The sequence below is a fragment of the Papaver somniferum genome, unplaced genomic scaffold (genome assembly GCF_003573695.1).
Source record: "Papaver somniferum cultivar HN1 unplaced genomic scaffold, ASM357369v1 unplaced-scaffold_21, whole genome shotgun sequence".
In the NCBI taxonomy this organism is placed as follows: Eukaryota; Viridiplantae; Streptophyta; class Magnoliopsida; order Ranunculales; family Papaveraceae; genus Papaver; species Papaver somniferum.
This window is the reverse complement of record NW_020631041.1, coordinates 15,524,803-15,543,547: the sequence shown is the minus strand read 5'-3', so window position 1 is coordinate 15,543,547 and position 18,745 is coordinate 15,524,803. Positions and strand designations below refer to the sequence as shown.

The 18,745-nt window shown below is 40.5% G+C and overlaps 1 protein-coding gene across 2 annotated transcripts; it reads left to right on the top strand.

Annotated features, from left to right (window-relative positions):
- Positions 1 to 6,582: 6,582 nt before the first annotated feature.
- LOC113340201 lies at positions 6,583 to 10,245 on the top strand. Of its 2 annotated transcripts, none has more exons than XM_026585410.1 (6): positions 6,583 to 6,766; positions 7,362 to 7,512; positions 7,877 to 8,029; positions 9,084 to 9,259; positions 9,351 to 9,466; positions 9,890 to 10,245. In XM_026585410.1, exons 2-5 carry the CDS (start codon positions 7,378 to 7,380, stop codon positions 9,454 to 9,456), a joined length of 570 nt encoding a protein of 189 aa, XP_026441195.1. In that variant the 5' UTR covers positions 6,583 to 6,766; positions 7,362 to 7,377; the 3' UTR covers positions 9,457 to 9,466; positions 9,890 to 10,245. The 2 variants fall into 2 exon arrangements, with proteins under 2 accessions (XP_026441195.1, XP_026441196.1); XM_026585411.1 differs by lacking the exon at positions 6,583 to 6,766 and adding an exon at positions 7,043 to 7,167.
- The last annotated feature ends 8,500 nt before the right edge of the window (positions 10,246 to 18,745 follow it).

The following is an 18,745-nucleotide window of genomic DNA, read 5'->3' as shown; positions in this document are numbered from 1 at the left end:
GATGCCGCCCCATCAGCAGGGTTGTTCCGAAGAGTTGAAGGGACGCTCCCACCAGATGAGGGTCCCGAGGAGCCAGGCAAGGAGGCAGGTACGACGACGCGGATAGCTCTTCACGAGGCCATGCTCGGTCTTAAGGCCAAGCTCAATCTTCTCCAGCATCTTGTTTGTCTCCTCAGCCAATTGACACCGAGCCTTATGCATAATAAGTTCCGCTGTTGGGCTTGGGATAACAACGAAGATAGACGATTCACTTCTTTAGAAGCAGCACCAACGGCCTCCTCGCGGGATGCCGCCAAACTCTTAAAATGATTAGTCTGTTCTTCCTGCTGCGCTAAGGAAGATTGAGCCTTTTCAAATTTTTCATTTGCAACGCGGAGTTGTCCCTCGAGCTCTGAAAAAGACAACACAAGGGAGTTAGCACAGAAAAGACACAATCACACTCGATGAAATAGTTATACCTTCGACACAAGCCGAAGCCTCTTCATACTCATTAACAACCGCATCTCGCGCTTCATCAAGATGGTCATATTCCGCGGATAATTTCTTATAATCTAGTTGAAGGTTGGTGAGAGTAAATTGACTGGCATCTAATTCTACCTGCTTCATCGAATCCATGTGACGAAGGTGGTTGACTTCGTTGTTTATCTCTGATACCCCTTTGCTAAGTCTGTACATACATACTTCGAGATTTCTCTCAGACTCAGCCTGGCGGGCTATTTCAGCGCGAGACGCAGCAAGGGCTTGCTTAGAGCCCCAACTTCGGCTCTGGCATCGTCCCTTTCTCTGGTAAGACAAGCATGCTCTCTTAACTCCCGGAAAAGGAAGGGAGCGAGCCTTTCGTAATTCCTCTTCCAGAAGATGTATCCTAGACTCCAACAATGAAGTGCGCTCACGGGATTCCCGCAGATTCTCACGTGTCCACAGCAGCGTACCATTGAACAAAGTACGGTCATGGTTATACAGATTCTGCATATCAACCATTTGAACATGCCTTGCCGCCATCCCTCAGCCCGAGCGTCCCACTTTTTGGCTTCGCTCTTAATTTTCTCGACCAGCTCTTTGATACGAGATTTTTGCCGTGCCCTTTCGTTTCGAAGCCATATCAGCTCGGGGACGCCACCCACTGGAGATAGGGTGGGGAGACTCAGACAGAACAACTAAGTAGTAGAGGAATTGACGAATGCGAACTAAAAGGAGGTTAAAAGAGGAAAAAGAACCAAACCTGTGAAAGCTGAAACTTGGCCGCGAGTTTGCTCTAACTCAGCGCGAACGCAGCAAGCTCTGAACGAAGACCAGCCTCCGCTTCACCCAGCCTTTCTTTCTCTTTAAGGCTTTTCTTCAGTTCTTCTATTTCCACCTCAGCCGCAGATAATTCCTTTTCTCTGTGACGAAGCTTAGCCTCCAGCTTCAAAGATTTCGCTTTAAAGAATTGATACACACATGGTTACAATGCTCACTCCTCATCATCTACACATCAAAACGGCAAACATTATTCACCGAAGGATTCAATCGTCACGAAGAGATATGTACGAAGACTTACCTCCAAGACACGCTGCTGAGGAAAACCATATTGGTACCCATCGGCTATGGCCATCATATGCGACAGAAGTAGGAGGCTCCGATACGAGGGTAGCTTCGGGAACACTCAAGCTTTTCCCCCACATCTCAGATACCCGCGCCTTGGAAGATAGTTCCATCATCCGACGGGTATAAGCATCGGAATCCTTTTCACCAGCAACCACCGGGGCAGGATGAGGGACAAACAGCAAACCCTTTTTCTTGAGCCAATCCATTATGGCGTCCTCACCCTCAAACGTCAGCGAATGAGGGAAATCCTCGGAAGGCGAGTCAACCACGGACTTCCCCTTGCTGATATTCCCCATCAGCACAAGTTTCGGCATCAACATGCGCATCGTGATCATCCGCGCCCCATCCTGAACAGCAGCGTCTTCCTTACCAGACCCCCCCAGCACGTCGCAATCATCATTGGGGGAAAGTAAAGAGAAGTCTTCAGGAAAATCAAGAGTATCGTCAAAGAGTTCCCCTGCGGAATAAATCCTGTCAAAAGAGAACTCTTGAGAGATGGTGGGGAGAGTCTCCGCAGCATCACCAGCAGGAACAGACATATCAGCGATAACACTGCCGTCAACTACCGCGGCATTATTTCTCCCTCTATCACCATCACAACCCGCACCAATCTCCTCGACATTAGGAGGGGAAGTATCAGTGCGTTCTTCACCATCAGAAATCTCCTCATCCTCGGCAAACTGTTCGTTTACCGGACTGGTAACTTTTTCATGAGCCTCAGCCTCACCCATCACAATATTAGAAGACTGCTTCGGCCCAATCTTTTTATTCTTCGAAACCTGCAAACCAACACATGTTCCACAGAGTTATTTTTTCGAACAGTGATGAAGTGGCGCGGCTAGAATCTGCAATAACCATACCTTGGCAGTAGTGGCGCTCTTCGGTGGAAGTATAGCACCAACACCTTCCTCCTCGTCTCCTTCAACGACGTCGAGGGCATAAGGAAAGTTCATACCTGCGAAGTTCAAACGTCAGGGACAGAAATCTCCATAACGAGCAGGAGGAGATTCACGTGGCCTGCTACTCCCAGAAGGACGCCAACCGCGTGGACCGGGAATCCAGCCGTACTCCCAAGGACCAACAACTTCGATAACAGTAGCGTGCCACTCATAGTCATGGTCACGCTTGATCCTCTCACGCGCCGGAAAAAGTTTCCGCTGACTAGACCCCTCGGTGCCTGGAACATACTTTAGTTTGGCATCGCTGACCTCACTTAACAGACGAATTTCGTCCCGAGGAGCAGCGAGATTCCGAAGGCTAACACTCCACGGCTTACGGTTCCTACTATTGACGTAATCACCAAAGGAGTTGTTGAAGTTTTCAGGAGTATACCATTCCCTTTCCGCGGGATTTGGGACGTAACACGTCATCGTCGTCTCCCCCTTACTCCGCAGATAACACTCCCTCGGTGCACGGAGATAATTCCCCGATAATTGCGACACAGAACGACTGTGAGTATTGGTGGAAGAACCTTCTCGACCAGCAAGCACGTCGTAATAGAAGGAGTCGCCAGACTTGTACAACGGCAGCATAAGACCCGCCTCGAAAGCTCCAACCGTAGTCAACAGATGAAACTCATCAAACTGATACTTCGAGATGATCTCATAAGTAATATCATCCTCAGGGGCATAGAAACGAGCCTCTAAGGCTTGAAGCTCATGTTTTTCCTTGAAAACTTCAAGGTCAATATGCTTGAACGTAACTTTCTTCTTACTGACCGAAACACTGCGTATCACCGGGGCAGCCTCATCCTCTTCCATGGGATCGAACGAACCAACAAAAGCCTCGGAAGCTCGTCTTTTCAAAGAAGGATTCTTAGACGATTCATCTCTCGGGACACAACCTTTGGTGTTATCCCCTTTGAAAGAAAGTACTGGAGGCGGCGGTAGAGGGTGCTGCACGGGCACTACAGAACGTAGGGGAGGAACATCGAAGGCGACACCACGAGGAGGTGTCTGCGTACACCTCAAATCATCACGAGGATGAGATACCGCACGATCGGCAGCGTTTCGAGACCCGGAAGGATTTTTGGAGGGATCCCCTCTCCCAGGAGGAGAGGCCTTCGCCCCAGAAGAAGAAACTCTAATACCACGGGGATCCATTGAAGACTCTCTGCGCGGAGGGGATCTCGGAAGACTAGAACCTGGAGTTTGACAAGGAGGCCTCGGACGGTCAGACATGGTTGCGAAGCGATACAACATAAACAAGTTAGAAACAAACACAAGGATATCACCAAAGATCAAAATATCACAAAATTAGCAGTCCATCTCAACATAGCAAAGAAACCCTAAAACTAGCATACATGCTTGAAATTCCCCAAAACCCTAAAAACCTTCACTCAAAAGTCCAATCAATACAAGTAAAACAATGGCCTCCTTGATTTGAGACGAAGAACAGGGGGAAACTAGCATACAAGCATTAAAAGAGGTTCTTCGTCACAAACAAGGGACGACAGCAGCAGAAATGGAAGGCTACAATACGGTCAACAGCAGAAAATTTACAATCAACACAGCTTAAAACAACAGGAACAAAGAAAAGAAACCTTACCACCACAAACTGCAGCAGGAAGAGGACAACAAACCAAAAACAATGAAGAAGTGAGCGTGATTAATGCTAAGACAGAGAATTTAATGGCTGAAGAACAAAGAATGAAGACTGACAGAGAATGAAATTAATTTTCAAGGAGAATGAAATTAATTTTTCTCCCCTCCTTAATATACTCGAAAGAAAGAGAAGGAAGATAAGGGAGGAATGGGAAACGTGCCCATTAAATGAGCAGTTAATGCACGAATAAGAAACATGCCCAAGTATCTAGAAGAAGTTATTAGGAGAGAGGAAGAATATGTAATGACTGTTTTCTTCAATGCTCCCACTAAACACTCAAGCCCGAAGAAAAGGGGCAAATTGTGTGTACATATCTCATCATCAAACACGTGTATATAGAAAGGCACGTGGAGAGCATGCGGACAAAGTCATCAAAGCATGATGACACACGCCCATAGCCAAGAAGCCCATCCCGTCGACGTTGGATATTTGCCTGAACAAATCTAAGGGCAGAAGTTAAAAGATGTACCGGTAACACGATGTACTGCGGAGCACCAGATAACTCCCGAAGAGTTACTTTATCTCATCCCCAAAAAAAGCCAAGATCAACGGTAGAGAGAAGGTGAACTGACATAGACGTGATAGGGGCAGAAGACACTTGCCTCACACGAGCAGGCGCCTCAACCACCCGCATTAAACACTCTGAGCAGCATACATGTCGATCAACCCGTGGAATGAACGAGGAAGACTCTGCGTGATGAAGTAATGAACGAAGACCCCTGCGTGATGGACACAAAACACAAGAAGATAAGGTTCCAACGGCCCTCAGAAATGGGTCCCACACTCTAACCCTATAAATACCCCCTCTTCACCAAGAGTAAGGGGATCGGAAAATTGAGGAAGGAAAGGAGAGAGAAATATTGTGAGTGTAAGTTAGTCCTTTACAATACACAGATCTATGTAAAACCCAAAGTCACTCGACTATCTTTGTAACCACCAAGTACATAGTGAAACAACAACCCCGTGGATGTAGGCCTTAGTGCTGAACCACGTAAATCCCCGTCTTATTTACATTTCAGCACTTTATATTTGCCTAACGCTCCATGAGTTTTACTTTTATGCTTCGCTTTCTTTATCTTCCCCTGCGTAAACACCCCTCGCAAGGTTATTAGATGAGGCTATGATAAACCCGAAGGTTTTGAGCCAAGGAATCAATGTCATTGTATTATTAGTGCGAGTCTGTATCTAGAGTGAGAACATTGTTTGTGAACATATAGATGCCTTCGTGATTTACGTGTTCACACATAGATCGTTGTTTATACAAACGACTAGTCATTGAATTACATCAAGATATATTTCTCTGCATGAAGGCAATTGCTTTCTGGATGTGGTTAGAAGAAGTAGGTTTCCCCAAATTGTTTCGGGTTTGCTCAATTTACCAAACAAAATTTATTGTATATTTGTTCCACAAATTTTTTCTATTATAATTTAACCAACGTTTAACTATATAATTTCAACAGCATAACACAACGACAAAAGACAAAAAGAACAAAATGAATTTCAAAGATTCACAACAATACCGAACCTCGCCTTAAGTCCTTGTATAAAAAAAATTAATACATAGACCTCGCTGTATCATACATAAGACCATATAGCAACGCGGACAATCTATCGTTCGCTGGAAACTCCATTATTATGTCTATGGAGTATATTTGACACAATAACACATACGTTTACCACTTTGACTTATCCATAATGGGTAGAAATGATAGCTGGAAGCCACCAGAAGGACATAAAATAAAGATAAATTTTGATGGTGCAGCAGGTACAAGGGGTTTTTCTTGTGGAGCGGTGGTTAGAGACTGTGATGCAAAATTTTAGAGCTGCAAAAACAAGATCTTAACCCATTGTACTGCAGTGGACGCTGAGGGAAATGGAGCTTTGTTAGCCGTTGAGTTGGCTCGCAAGCAGGGAGTTAGAGAAATCATCTTGGAAGGAGACTCGCTTACTGTTATAAATGCTCTCAAGTACACTCAGTATAAACCATACTGGAGGCTGCAGAATACTATCAACATCATTAGAGATGAGCCGATACTGGAGGCTGCAGAATACTATCAACATCATTAGAGATGAGCTGCGGCATTTCAACCACGTGGAATTCAGATTCGTAAAGCAAACGGCCAATAATGTGGCTCACAATGTTGCACCTTTTGCTATAACAAATCTCTGCTCAAATGGGTGGTTGTCCTCTCCTCCTTCATGTATTGCTCATCTCATTGAGAGTGAGTATTCTGTTTCACATTAGGTTTTCTCTTTGTTGCTTTTCCCTTCAAAAAAAAAAAAATAATGGGTAGAAATGACGAATCCGGATAAGATCCCTTAGCTAATGTACCCCTTAACTAAACTAGACCGGCTCCAATAACATCAACATTTAGGGATGTCTATCAAAAAGAATCCAGGACTCTCATTCACAACTATTCTATTTGGTTCAGTCTGCAGCTTTTCTCTTCTTCTTCAATCCTATATAATCACGAGTACCAGAGTTTCGAAAAAGCACACATAATCAGTCATACATACGGTTCACGGATTATAACCACACCCAAAGTACTCGTATCTACCTCCACTCTGTGTAAAGGTACTTTTCTGATTCCTCTTTTATGTCTTCCTTTTTCTTTGTTCGTATATTAACTACAAAAAACTGTTCTTCTGTTGATTTAGATTGTCAATTCACTAAAAAAAGTTATACACCCCATAATTGGAATTTTGTTTTTTGATGGTGTATTAATGTTTAATCTGTAGTATTGTGGTGAAGACGGTGGGGTAGTGGATTTTGATATGGGTGGTTGGGGTGGGGGTGGTGGATTATGGATGGTAGTATTGGTGGTGGGGGTGGGGTGGTGGATGCTGGTGGTCATTTTGTAGTTCAATTTCATAAAACCTCACTGAAATTCTGTACTGTAAATGTTTAATTCCAGTTGATAATTTGTTTATGAATGATGAACAATCCCAATCCAGCCAGCTTCCATTGTTTTTTTGGTAAGGGTAAATTGACAGGCTGTGGATGACCGTGGTGTGATTAATGTATGAATTGAGTAATTGGTGCTCAATGTGCAGACACATTGTGAATATTGTTCACGGATTAGAACATGTAGTATTATTTTATTTTTTTGATGGTAGGTTAAGAATTCAAAATTCAATGGGAATTCATTAGTTGATTGTCTGTTTCACAGTTTTTGCTGTTTGAAAATGGAGTCGGTTTCAAATAGTGGTGAACAACCTGCTTCGTGGGATGAACTATACAACATTGATCTAATGCCATCAGAATTGTTTCTCAAGTTTCGTAAAGAAGTTGAAGGGATTCGTGTTGGACTCAATTTAGAGGTATAAGCTTGACAATGTTACTTTTTTTTGAAGAATTTTCTCTTTTTTTCCCCCTTGAAAATTGGTTGGATTCTTTTGAATTTTGAATTCGTTCTTCATTGTCTGGTGATGGGTTAACCGCATATTTAAATTGTTATGTCTTCCGGAAGTGTTTACTGGACCAAGTGCAGAAATTGAGATGCTAAGGCTGCACTTTGGTGTCCCATGAAAATGTGCATAACGCAAATGTCCAATTTGAAAGAATTATTGCATAATCATGTTGCAATTGTTTGAGTGGAGTAAAGAGGTTGCAGTTTGGTATATACGTGAGGATTTATCCATATAACCTCTTGTTACTAATTTCTGATTTTCTATCATGTTGCAGTTTTATAACGCTCCGAGCAATGAAATCCAGGCAAAATTTGTACTAAAGCCACTATCACCTGCACGAAGGTGGAAATTCATGTATGAACCTTTACATCATGATGTTCGGCTAGTTTCCAAAAAGATTCCAGTGACAAAGTATCTAAATCTTCAGGTATGGTATGCCTTACGCTTTATCTATCTTTTCAAGGTAACTGCGCTCGCAAATTCTTAGGCACTTATGTACCTGTTGATGTATAATCTTGTCTTAAAAAGGCCAAAGTCTCCAAAAACTGTGTATTTTATAACCATGGTAGTGTACAATTTATCTAAGCTAAACGAGTGTAACTGAATTGATCTTGTTACACTTTCGCGTCTGACAAAAGTGGAGGGGAATGCCCTTAAGTTCAGTGCAGCAACATGTAGTCGGGTCTTTACACTTGGATTTTCTGAGACCCTTTCAAAATACTTTATGATCTTCTAGAATTTCCTCCTCTAAAAGAGTTAGTTTATGCACGTTCTTTGAAAAACCAGTGGATAAGGATAAGGAAGATCCCTCTTACCATTAGTAGAAAACCGATTGCTTGACAATTCTCTTCGTATTGGAAATGACTTATGTTACAATGATACGGACACGGTAACGGTATCGGTATCTTGTATCCAATACGCTACTTCGATACGACAACTTAAGAAACTAAAATACGTGGATATGACACACACAATATAAATATCAGCTCAGCATAGATACTAAGTAGTGAATTTGCGAGATATATGCATATGATATATATGATTAACCTCACTGGAGAGAAAAATTCTGGATAAGAAGGAAGAAAGTCTAGAGCAAGATCAGTGGACAGATTTGGAACTAATATTTTGTCAGTACAGTTGAAACCTCTCATAGAATCTAGGAAAATATCGAAATTTTCTAATATTAAGGTATTGAGATTTATCTTGACAGCTGTTGATATCAAATATTTAGTCAAAGTTTTATAACTGAGTTGTATCTTGAAGTATTGGGGTGTTAGTACGCGTATCCGTGTAAATACGTATCGATACGGCTGAGTTCTATTTCTTAGGCGTATCGTTGTAACACAGGAAATAACTAGTTAGCATTCTTTTTCTCTTTATTTGACATAGCTAAAACTTATTTGAGATTAAGCATTTTATTGTTATTTATTAGAAGTTGTGGATCTTCATTGTCTCCGGAGTTAATTGTGGATATCTTTCAGGTGGGCATTGGTCACAGTTTTCAGTTGCATGCTACTGGATGGAAATGGAAGCTCTCAACTGGTTTAGGTGGTGATGGCATTTCTCAGATTCGAAACAAGACTTCACTTGGATTGTTTCCAGGGTTCCTTTTGCGATTTGGGTGGAGGGCTGAATATGTCCTTCCAGAAATTCAAGGGTGAGTTTCTTCTTTTACTTCTTTTTTTCTTTAACAGGCCAGCTCACATTTTTTGCATTGTTCTTATCATAGTTGTTGTTAACATGTGCAGAGCTGTTGGCACTGGGGAACCACTGTTCAATATGAACTCAGGAAAGTTGCAAGCATCGTTAGACAGGGTAGAAGCAATTCTAACTCATTCAGATGATATTTTCTAAAAGATATCAGGTTTGCTTTCAAGGCTGGACTTTTTTTGTGTGTGAAGTTCCTTTTTATCGTATATTGGTATCAAGATTTCCAATAATCAAAATAAGCTGTAGCTCGAATATGCCAATTACCTCTAGCATATAGAATGCAAAATGGACTAGTTTCATTTGATTAATATGTTGGCTTTGTTTGATTTTATGGTCATTTATAAGTTATAAATTCTGGCAAGAAAGGCCTAGAGTTGGGGGATGTCAAGGGTTATGTCTATCAACTCTCCCTTTTGGGTCTTCATGGCCCTGATTAAGCATTTTGACGTTTCATCAAAAGTACACACAGATATTAGTAGATGGTTGCACCAGCTGATCCTTACAGATGTCTTCGTAAACCCTTTTGTTTTTGTTACGTACAGAATTTTGCCCTACTGACTCAGCATATGTTCCGCAGATCTCTGATGACCAATGCAATGTACAAAACTTTACACGGTACAAACCACGGAAGTTAACAGAGCTGTGGAAAGCAAATTGTCATTCTCATGCGACAATGATGAACAGAAGGGAAAACTATGTCCTCTGTTGTCCAAGCGGGTTTCTGCTATGTTAGCTGCAGCGTATGAGCCCATACACCTGCTTTTGTTTTTGTTTGACTTGGTTGTAGGAAAGTAGGTTTATGTAAATGAGTTGGTCTTACTCTGCTCTTTTTACGTTTAAAACTTGCCTTGTGTCGATGAAGGAATAAGAGTATATGAAACAACTTTAAAGTTCTGATATATTTCCTTCAAATAAATACATATTCGACAGGACTAAATATGGATTGTCAAAAATATTTCCTAAAACTTTAACAACATCCATTTCCAATCATTAATGGGACAGCAGGTGTAGGCTGTTTGACGACCATTACCACAGCTTCTACAACAGATGAGGCTAAGCAAGAAAATTGCACAATAATTTGTAAAACTTTCTCAAAACGCAGCATTATTCGGGTTCAATAGCGAAGAGCCGAAGATACATATAAGAAACTGTCTAATCAACTACAACGCCAAACATTTTAAGACAAAAAGCAAGAAATTTATCTACGAAGTTTTGGTTTGTTTTCTTTTGTAGCGGAGCGTATCAACCATTTCTCAGCGTACTTTTCATCATAGTTGTCTACTTCTTCAGCTTCTGCTGGCCACAAATGACTACCTTCGCGAGGCGAATAAAGGCTTTCAACGTAGATACTAGTACAAGCTGAGTACGAGATCATATCACCATAGACCTTCAGCAGTTTAAATGTTTGATGCTCTGAATTATTTTTTTATTTTTTTTTTTGATCGATCAAAGAGAATAGAATAAAAGGCACACAAGCCGTATGCGGGCATTTACAACTAAATATGAGCAAGGAGCCCAAAAGAAAAGTAAAAGAGCAAAATTTTGAACTAAAGAAGAAAAACTTTAAAGGACACAAAGAAAATCAAAGATACATCTCGTGGAACCTACAATTTGAGAAACAACTTACAAACTAGAAGAGCCTATACAAACTAGAACAATTGTATAAGCTCTCTTAACCCTATTAGGGTACTGGAGGCAAGTATTTATATTAAGCGTATTGGACTCTTGGTTTACAAGACACTTATATAAGACCAAATATATATGGACCGTAACACATATGGATTATACATGGACTGTTATTCTACATCCCCCTCAAGCTGTACGCGATGGTAAACAACGTGAAAGCTTGCCACATAGAAAATGAAATCTTTTCGTAGAGAGACCCTTAGTAAACAAATCCGCAAGTTGATGTTCTGTTGCAATATAGCGAAGAAGTAAACAGCCTGAAGCGATTCGTTCTCGTACAAAATGATAGTGAATCTGGATATGCTTCGAACGCGCATGTTGAATAGGAATGATAGCAAGATATGTAGCACTGATATTATCACAATATAGAGTTGGTGGCTTCGTTAAAGAAAAACCAAGATCGTGCAACAAATATCAAACCCATGTGATCTCAGCGGAAGTAGATGATAATGCACGGTATTCAGCTTCAGTGCTACTAGTAGAAACAATTGGTTGTTTCTTAGAACCCCAGGAAATAATATTTTTACCCAAGAAAATGCAATGGCCTGAAGTAGAACGAGAGGTATCAGAGTCTCCTTCCCAATCAACATCAGAAAAAGCCGTAAGCTCTATATAGTTGTTGCGCCAAAAGAAATCCCATGACCAAGTGTCCCCTTAAGGTAACGAAGAATTCGTTTAACAGCCATAAAATGAGCTTGAGTTGGACTATGCATATATTGACTAACCTGATTAACTGCATAAGTAATGTCAGGAAACGTCATATTTAGATACTGTAAACCTCCCACCAAACTTCGATATAATGTAATATCAGAGGATAACGGAGCATCATTGGATGATAACTTAGAACGCGGCGCCACTGGAGTAGAAACAGGTTTAGAATCTGTAAGATCAACCATTTTCAAAGATCTAACGTGTATCGATTTTGAGTTAACAAAAGACCATCCTTAGTTATCGTAGCTTCCAAACCAAGGAAATAATGCAAGTCTCCCAAGTCAGTCATAGAGAATTCTGTCTGAAGCTTAGGTAATAGAGAATTGATACCTGCAGTATCACTTCCGGTAAGGATGATATCATCGACATAAAGTAATAGAATGATTATGCCTGCACTGGATTGTTTAATAAACATAGAGTGATCCGAATGAGACGACTTGAATCCAATGGAAAGAAAAAAAAAGAAGCAAATCGATTATGCCACACACGAGGAGCCTGCTTTAAGCCGTATAGAGCCTTGTGTAATAAACAGACATGATTAGGATATCTAGGATCAACAAACCCCTGAGGTTGTTCAATATAAACCTCTTGATCGAGAGAACCATGTAGAAATGCGTTCTTAACGTCAAGTTGCTTAATCGTCCATGAATGAGTGATTGCAAGACTGAGAACTAGACGGACAGTAACCGGCTTCACAACGGGACTAAAAGTCTCATCAAAATCAATACCATATTGTTGAGAGTACCCCTTAACAACCAAATATGCTTTTCGTCGATCAAGAGAACCATCAGGTTTTTGTTTCACACGATAAACCCATTTAGAGCCAATAATATTCATACCTGTTCGTCGAGGAACAAGAGACCAAGTGAAATTACGCAAGAGAGCGTTGAATTCTTCAAGCATGGCTGTCCACCACTCTTTGAACTTAGAGGCAGTAGTAAAACAAGTTGGCTCAGAAGGAAGAGATGCAAATTGAGCTGTAAAACATTGTAAGACAGGATATCGTGTAGTAAAACAACCTTTAAAACTTCTAGGTTGAATAGTATGATCCTTAAGACGTGTTACCATCGGATGAGAATTAGTAGTCAACGGAGGAGGCTCACGTACAGTTGGCAAGTCAGCTGAAGGTGTATGCGCATTAGGAGTAGACTCTAGAGAAGGAGACCCTGATAATGATGTGGGAGGAGATATGGGTGACGATGAATAAGAACTATCATACAAAGAGAGACGTCGAGGAGATAAGGGAGGAGAAGGAGTATTTGTTGGAGCTGTAGATACAGTATGTGAGGAAGGAACAGAATGCTGCAGAACTGGATTCAGTGGAGATACAGTAACATAATCTTAGTTGTAGAGTGTGGTGAAGGTAACTAAGAAGAATGTGGTGAAGAATGCAAATGCATGGCTGTAATAGGATTTGGCCAAGTTAGAAGAGTAGCAGTAGTTGGGTTAGAGGAAAGAGTAGAAGGTTTAGCACCAACATCAGTGGGGTAAGGAAATGTTGATTCATCAAAGATAATATGTCGAGAGATATATCTTGTTGCTCTTAACTTCTAGACATTTGTATCCCTTATGGCGATCACTATATCCAAGGAAAACACACGGTAGAGTTTTGGGCTGCAATTTGTTACTTCGAAATTGATTTAAGAGAGGATAGCAACAACACCCAAAAGCTTTAAAAAAATCATAATCAGGAAGACAATTGTGAACAACAAAATATGGAGAATTATCAGATAAAACCGGAGTAGGGAGACGATTTATCAAATAAACAACTGTTGCATAAAATTCAGCCCAAAAACTATCATGAAAGACACTTTGAAGCATTAAATCATGACCGGATTCAGTAATATGACGAATCTTACGTTCAGCAAGGCCATTTTGTTGAGGCGTGCTAGGAAAAGAAGATTGGCTTAAAATACCTTGTTCAAATAAGAAAGATTTCAATGGATCAGCATACTCAGTACCACCATCAGTTTGGATTACTCGTATGTTTATAGAGAATTGTTTCTCTATCATGGCTTGGAAGTTGAGAAAGCAACGAAAGACTTGTGTTTTATCATATATAAAATAGACCCAAGAGAAGCGGGATCATTCATCAACAAACAAAAGAAAATAACGAAAACCACAATTAGAAAGAAAAGGCGCAGGACCCCATATATCTGAGTGTATAACAGCTCCAATTTTATTAAAATAAATATTTTTAGATAAAAATGGAATGCGGTGATGTTTAACACCTACACAACTAGAGCAAATATACTTAGAAGAAGAAAGACTAGAATCAAACAATAAACGGGACTTGAGAGAATTAAAAATAGTATCATTGGGATGTCCTAAACGCATATGCCACACAGTGGGACTAGTTTGAACACCAATAGTGGTAGCAGATAGTGCTGGAACGGAAGACAATCGAGAATCTGATGACGCACTGGGGAAAATAGCATACAGTCCAGCTTCATTCTTTCCCTTGTACAGAAGAGCTCCCGTGAGTTGATCCTGAATGCAAAAAACATCACAGTTAAAACGAAAAACACAATTAGAGTCACGAGTAAGTTGGCCAACAGAGATAAGATTCTTGGCAATTGATGGAATATGTAATGTGTTTTTCAGTAGCAATTTTGATGAAGGAGAGTGAAGAGTAATGTCACCAATTCCTGTGATAGGTAATAGTTTACCATCACCAACGATAACTTTATCATTACCATTATAATCATAACGATTGGTCATCTGAGAAGAATCCGACGTCATGTGTGCTGATGCAGCTGTATCAACAAACCACTGGTTTTCATACGGCATTGGTTGAACTTGAAAAGATGAAAAGGCCTGCGGAAGATCAAGACTTGGAGTTTGTGTAAGTCGGTGACAGGCCTGAGCAGTATGGCCCTTCACACCGCACCAGTGACAGATAACAACTATGGGTTGAGGTGGAGGACCAAGCACAGATCCCATGATATTGTTGCGACCACCATTGTTCCAACCACGTTCATAAGAAGGAGACGGATAGCAGCACGACCACCATTGTGCCAACCATTAGTATTGACATTGCCATTCCAACCAGTATTCCAATTGTTGCGTCCACGACAATTATTTTAACCGCCTCGAGAAGAGTTTGAGTAGTTACCACGACCAAAACCTCCTCCACGGCCACGACCAGAAGTGTTGAAAGAACCACGACCACGACCAGAGTTGGTTTGTTGAGATGATTTCTGTTGTTGTTGACTACCACGACCAGTAGGAGCACCAGCAAAGAAAGAAACTGGATTTTGAATGTCATCATCATGAGATTGTAGATTTTGCAAATATTGAAGATGAGGCTCATGATGTAGTAGTAAAGCATGAAGTTCAGTAAAGGTAGGAAGAGTAGTTCGAGCTATAATTTTTGTGTAAATATTAGACCAATCAGCACCCAATCCACGTAGTGTTGTGGAGACTAGGTCAAGATCAGACACCGGTTGAAGGACGGCTGCCAAAGAATCAGATATTTCCTTAATCTTCATAATATATTCAGATATAGAAGAGTTACCCTTTTGAATGGTTGATAAATTAGCTTTCAGTTGAAGAATACGTGCTGGATTGATTGTTGCATAAGTAGATCCAAGATAGTTCCAAACTTCACGAGAGTTTCCACGTCTTGGACATTCAGACTTCATGGTTTCAGTGAGAGAGCATTTAATCCATGATATAATAGTTTGATCAATAACTTCCCACTCCTCATAAGATGGGTTAGGAGTGTGAGCTTCAGTTTCTTCATCCACAAGTTCTGCAGCTGGTATCTCATAAGATTCATGAAGATATTTGAAAAGTCGTTGGGATTTAAGAATAGGAGTTATCTGAGATTCCCAAAGAAGATAGTTAGTTCTATCCAAAAGAACTATTTTTGTTAAAGAAGGCATGAAGGGGGATTTGTCAAACAGAGAAGGAGAAGAAGTAGACATAAGAGAGCCTACGGATTGCGACATAGAAGTAGGGATGGTAGGAGAACCATGGCTTTGATCAGAAGACATAGTACTAGAGGTATAAGAAGAAGAAGTTGAAGACGATTGAGCTGATGAAGACATGATGAAGATGAAGAGAAGATTAAGCTAGGGTTTTGAAGAAAAAAAATTTGAGGCTAGGGTTTTGGAGAGATCGTTCTGACTCTTGTTACCATGAACAATTGTATAAGCTCTCTTAACCTTATTAGGGTACTGGAGGCAAGTATTTATATTAAGCGTATTGGACTCTTGGTTTACAAGACACTTACATAAGACCAAATATATATGGACCGTAACACAAATGGATTCTACATGGACTGTTATTCTACAGAACTGCCTTATATCAAGTAGAAGATTCTTCAACATCCCTTATGATTAGGCCATCATGATTTTTAGCAAGATCACTACACATGTCTTTTCGATCTTTCTTCAAAGGGGGGAAGTCTAGACCCAAAAGAGAACCAAATTCCATAAGTGTAGTTGCTGAAGCGTTATGAGGAACACTAGATTTTGGGGTTTTTTCTTCTATTTGCTTAAAGTACCATGCAGAAACATACCTGTTGCTTTAGCTTTTAGCTGCAGTTTCTTGCTACATTCAAGAATTGTCCCAGACGTGGACCATCCCTATCAAAACCCAATAGAATATCACCATTCTCAAAACGCCGCAAGGGTATTAGATATCCAACGTAACGGAAAAGTTTTTCAACATCAATACTGAAAAGCTTAGTCCAAGAGTTTTCCACTCCATAATTCTTAAACTCCCATAAATGGACTCTTATCTTGGAAATTTGAAGTACGCAAAGAGACCCATCTAAGACACACAAGTTTGTTTTAAATCCTTCGTCTAACATGTTAGGAAGAAGCTGGATTTCTGTGAATACTTGTTTCTCAAAATTGAATGAAAAAATGACTCTAGAAGTTCCTTGTCCTGATTCACGAAATGTTATCCAGTGAATAGCTCCATTGACAGGAAGTCGACCCATATCAGGTACTTCCTGAAGACACCCGGGTCGACGTGATAGACTATAAGGAATGTTCGACATTGCCACCCATGAATTCGATCCCCCTAGTGTATATACATGAACTCGACAGCAACACTTACGGTCATCACCCACTAAAGACACTTATTTAAAGTCATTGTTAGGGTACCGACCCTAAACTCGTCATAAGCCCATGGGTAGAACTCAACTCGAAGACTGGTTGACTAGAAGAGGGAACCCATTGACTTATAAACTACCAATTAAGCCCCATCTAACCAATGTGGGACTAGGATCCCAACATCCTACCACGCTTCCAGACCCAACGTCCTCGTTGGCCCACTCTATCGACAATGACCCGAAGGTAGCCCTTTTCTCTTATGGAGGCTTCACTCCCCTATCAGTATTCAACGTGGGTGACAACTACGCCCATACACAGGTGCCCCAACACTTTAATCTAGCTTATTGGTCACCCCTTTCGTGGAGTGGGCATGGGTCGTGGTGGTTGGCTCTGATACCAATTGTTAGGGTACCGACCCTAAACTCGTCATAAGCCCATGGGTAGAACTCAACTCGAAAACCGGTTGACTAGAAGAGGGAACCCATTGACTTATAAACTACCAATTAAGCCCCATCTAACCAATGTGGGACTAGGATCGCAACAATCATCAATCTTGTTGTTATAACCAAATCCATATTCTATATAATCTTGTTTACCAACAATTGGTGTAGGTGGTAATTTCTGATATTCACCGGCAGACAGATTCCAGACAACAACATTGTCAACTGCACACATGTACACACAAACTATACCAGCAGAACTAAAACATACTAAACCTGTAGTTGCAGGAAATCCTACAACCACATCATTTCAAGACTAGGTAATACTCTAAGAAATCATGGTGAAAATCATTTGTTTATTCATTAAGATCTAAAGATTGAATACAAGATAATGCAAAGACTTTACTTGCTCTCCAAATAAACTTTCTCTCTCCTAATTTCTTGTCTAACACACATTCTAGAGAGCCCCCATTACACAGTTTCTTTCCCTTTATATAGGATAATACATAGTGGATGACAGCTAATAGATCCCCTATTTTCGGGATCACTGTGCGTTACAATCGCTCATGTACATTCACTCAACTTCGCCCACTTTATACTTCGCATAGATCATCACACTTTACTCGTGAGTATGCTGACATCATTAAATATGTCATCCTATTTTTACTATATGCGATGGTCTTCTCTTACATTAGATGACCTTTACTTCGCATACATAATGAATGTGCGATATTTCAGTCCTACATTTTTCCTCTTCTCAGGTCGTTCTCTTTATAAAGTGAGCAATATGAGAATTCTCCATCCAATAATATCACACATGCTCCTTTTTTCATATTCTGCTTTGCCGACACACTTCCATAAGTTGAGCTTTCCTAACTTACGCTTGTTTTTTTATCCACTCTCTATCTGACACGTCCTTATAACCGTCTGTTTCTATCCATTCATTCTTCGCATTAATGAGATAAAATCTCGGAAAACGAGGGTGAATTTTCTTATATATCTTCTTTCATCTTCTTCTTTCTTATTTTTACCTTCTTTTTTTTCTTTTCCTCTGCTTTTGCACCTTAACTGTGATTTCATTGATCTGATTAAGACATTTTTTTTTACCTACATATCCGTCATTCCCATTCTTATAATGGCTCCAGCTGGTAAAAATATGGAAACAGAATTCACCAAACTGAAGAAAGAATTTGACGCAAAAGTTTATTCACTTTCTCTTCCTTCCAAATCTGATTATTCATCCAAACTTAATCTTGAGTTAATAAATTCCGAACAATGGGCTAATCAAAAGATCGTCGTTTCATTAGGACAACTTTTGAATAATCTTACTATCCCATTGTATAATCTAGAAATCCCCTTAGTATACGAAATTCTATCCGTGATCGATTCGCAAGGGGTATATTTCAGTTGAGAGGAGATGTTATTAGAATAGCTTTGGAATATTCTCGTCGTGCAGCAGGATTAGGAACCTCTTATTCCTATGAAGTGCGAAATGAATCATACCGTGATAAAGCCATCGACCCTTCGGAG